Raw genomic sequence first — 3795 nt, 5'->3', positions numbered from 1 at the left:
ATATATATATATATATATACGACGAGCTTCTTTCAGTTTCCGTCTACCAAATCCACTCACAAGGCTTTGGACGGCCCGAGGCTATAGTAGAAGACACTTGCCCAAGGTGCCACGCAGTGGGACTGGACCTGGAACCATGTGGTTCGTAAGCAATCTACTTACCACACAGCCACTCCTACGCCTATAAACATTCCCCAAATCCTTCGTTTGAATTTCCCCAGAGTAAAATCTGTATACTATATGTACATAATCGCGTGTACATATATCAAGCAGACACACGCACGCACGTACGCACGCACGCCTCTCATAGTTTTTGAAAATCGATTCGTGTGAATTATCCAAAACTTCTCTCCCAACTTCCGAAAAAAAAATCACAACAAATTCCGACATAGTCCGAATCTACGCCATGTGAAGGGTATCTGTAGAAAATTTCATTAAAAACTATCCATGTTTTGGAAAGTGATGAGGAAACAAAATCGAGACGATGTGGGGACACACTCGTGCAGGTATGTCCAGTAAACCTTTGTAAAACATTCCAAACATTTTATCCCGAATAAACTGTGTATGATGTGTGTACACAATCGAGTGTGTATTGTGTATATGGTACGTATACGCACGCACGCACGCACACACACTAACACACGTACACACACACAGATATACACCCAAACATATGCAGGCACACATCAACAAACAAGTGTATTAGTTTGATGCTAGGGAAAGTGAGGAATTCTTTTACGTTTCGAGCCTATGCTCTTCAACAGAAAGGAATAAGAGAAAATATACAGAGAGAGAATTTAAAAAAACCCCAAAAACTTGTGGATTTAGCGATCAAGCATGGCGACTGGTTGGGATAAAAAGGTTTGACAGGAGAGGTAAGGTGGAGGAGGAAGGATTTGCAATTGGGCGTGCTGGAAAAAAGAACAAAAGGAGAGAGAAAGGCAAAGTAATGACGTGCGCACACACACACACTCACACACATATATATATTTTATCATTATTAATAAATCATAGGATAGCAAAAAAAATTTAAGAAATTTTATCTACTACCAGTGGTCTAGCGAAAGGAAAGAATTAGTAAATAGACTATGTATTTTATTCATTTAAAATACAGAGATGCCTATAATAGGACATCTAACCAGCTAGAAAGAGCAGCCAAAAACTCTATACCACAATTAGGGATAATTTCGAAAGGGAATGAATAATGACATACATACATACATACACACACACGCACGCATACACGCACGCAATCACGCCCGATTTTGGTCAGACTCCGCCCTGAAGTTGAATTTTAGAAGGTGAGCTGGCGCTTCAGCTAGAGGAAATTGAGGCAAACCAGAGTGTTTCTACAAACATAGTAAAAAGCCATCAAGAGATTTCTCCTAATGATCCATGAACAGGTTGTCCAATAACTCGTATTTTACCTAAGAAATACCATTTGATGGAAGCTTATAAGTAAAGCTTGCGGTTCTTAGTTTAGTAAATACGTTGAACTTTTGTTTAACAAAACTCAATGCATTTGGTGAATGGTTTCCACCGATGCGTGAAGACTGTACTCTTAAAGGTTAAAAGTCCTCGTGTACTTACTGTCATCTCATTGGGGGAAGAAAAAAAATAAGGTAAGGTCATATGATAAAGATCTGCTCTGATCATTTACGTAATAGTACTCATATAGAAAACAAAGACTTTATCAAGGGGAATAACTTCTATTAGAAGAGGATTAACTTGTTAGAAGTTATTTCCCTTGCTTCATGGATTCAAGGAGAATAGCCTGAATCTAAACATTCTTTTCTATTCTAGGCACAAGGCCCGAAATTTGGGAGGAGGGCAGTCGATTAGATAGACCAGTACGCAACTGGTACTTAATTTATCAACCCTGAAAACATGAAAGACGAAGTCGATGTCGGCGGAATTTGAACTCAGAACGTAAAGACAGACGAAATACCGCTAAGAATTTCGCCCGGCGTGCTAACGTTTCTGCCACCTCGCCACCTTCCTGAATCTAAATATTTATTTCTTTAATACCCATAGAGGGGACAAAAAAGGCCAGACAAAGAGATTAAGTCGATTACATCAACCCCAGTGCGTAACTAGTACTTATTTAATCGACTGCTAAAGGATGAAAGGCAAAGTCGACCTCGGCGGTCGAGGTTTGAACTCAGAAGGTAGCGGCAGACGAAATAAGCATTTCGCCCAGCGTGCTAATGTTTCTGCCAGCGCACCGCCTTCTTGAATCTAAATATTAACGTAACTATTCATTCTTAATTCATTCTGGCGGACTCGATCGTGAATATCTGTTCACTGTTGATTTTCGTCAATGGAAAGCACATATTCCGTTATCTTAAGTTCTCTTTTTCTAAATATGTATGTATGTGTGTGTGTGTGTGCATGCATACACACACACACACATACATGCATGCGTACGTACGTACGTACGTACGTACGTACGTACGTACTGGAGTTGTTTCATTCAATCAAAATCCTTCAAGGCAGTGCCCCAGTACGGCTACAGTCCAGTGACTGAAACAAGTAAACAAAACACATGCATGCGCGCGCGCGCACACACACACACATATCCACTCACACAATATACTCAGATATGTCTTGTTGCTTATGCTCATATATCATTTATATCCATCATATGTATGACATTGAATTTCCTTAGTTCACCTCAGATACATGTTTGGGACAGCACTCTCAGAACAGCTGGACAGTATCAATATATTTTTATCAGCCTCCTGTGGGTAAGAAGCATGTTTGTTATTTACTATCATGTTTGTGTGTATGCAAGTATAAGAACATTCTTGAAAGAAAGAAGGGAGAGAAGTAGTGTCTTCAGTTATCTCCTTCCTCTCTATGCCAATCCGTTCTGAGATCAAGCCCCTTCCTGCTTAATTGCTGGCTTTATGCATAAATTAGAACTTATCATTATTGTGTGTTATGGCAGGGATTGGCGGAATCAGTAAAGCATGTTTGTGCATATGTATGTGTGAATGTGTGTGTGTGTGAGTGTGCATTTGTATGTGAAGTTGAGTGAATGCATTTATGTGTGTGCTGTTGTATGTTTGTGTCTTTATGTATGTTTATATATACACATAATGTCACGAGTTGATTCAGACATTGGTGCAACGGTTACCTCTTTTCCAATGCAGATGTATTTTTTGAGTTGGGTGACCATGTAGAGACTCACTTGATGGTGATGATGATGTTGTTGATGATGATGATGATTTCAGCTGAGATCAAAATGCTTTGTGGTATCACATCTTATGTTCTGAGTTCAAGTACCAACTACCATTCTTCCAGGATCAATTTACCCCGTTAACCTGTTTGTTTCACATTTCAGGCCTTGTGGCCATATTAAGGATTATCATTATTACTGTGATTATTGTTGCAGGCATCAGTATATGACTGAATTCATTGAAATTGGTGGAATTTTCACTTTGATTGCAGTCCTTCGTTTATTCCAACTGTCAAATAATCACAAAACCAAGGCTATGATCTGCTTACAGAGTATCTCCAATGCTGGTCGCAAATACAAAGAATTAATTTGTGAAAGTTACGGTGAGTTCATAGTCCAAATATATATATGGCTGTGTGGCTAAGAAATTTGCTTCCAAACCTCATGGTTTCCGGTTCAGCTCCACTGTGCATCATCTTGGGCAAGTTTCTTCTAGTATAGCTCCTGGCCAACAAAAGCTCTGTGATTGAATTTCGTAGAAGGAGACTGAAAGAATCCCATCATGTTTATATATATATATATATATATATATATATATATATATATATATATAT

The 3795-nt window shown here is 38.9% G+C and overlaps 1 protein-coding gene across 3 annotated transcripts in view; it reads left to right on the top strand.

Annotated features, from left to right (window-relative positions):
* Window positions 1-3795, top strand: part of LOC106874429 (armadillo-like helical domain containing protein 1) — a 28063-nt gene that overhangs the window by 950 nt on the left and 23318 nt on the right. For all 3 annotated transcript variants that reach the window (XM_014922161.2, XM_014922160.2, XM_014922159.2), the window contains exons 2-3: window positions 2679-2747; window positions 3398-3564. In XM_014922161.2, coding sequence (XP_014777647.1) covers window positions 2679-2747; window positions 3398-3564 — 236 coding nt within the window. The remainder of the gene's footprint in view (window positions 1-2678; window positions 2748-3397; window positions 3565-3795) is intronic.

The sequence above is a fragment of the Octopus bimaculoides genome, chromosome 8 (assembly GCF_001194135.2).
Source record: "Octopus bimaculoides isolate UCB-OBI-ISO-001 chromosome 8, ASM119413v2, whole genome shotgun sequence".
In the NCBI taxonomy this organism is placed as follows: Eukaryota; Metazoa; Mollusca; class Cephalopoda; order Octopoda; family Octopodidae; genus Octopus; species Octopus bimaculoides.
Note: the sequence above shows the minus strand (reverse complement) of the source record. Positions and strands in the feature narration are given on the sequence as shown.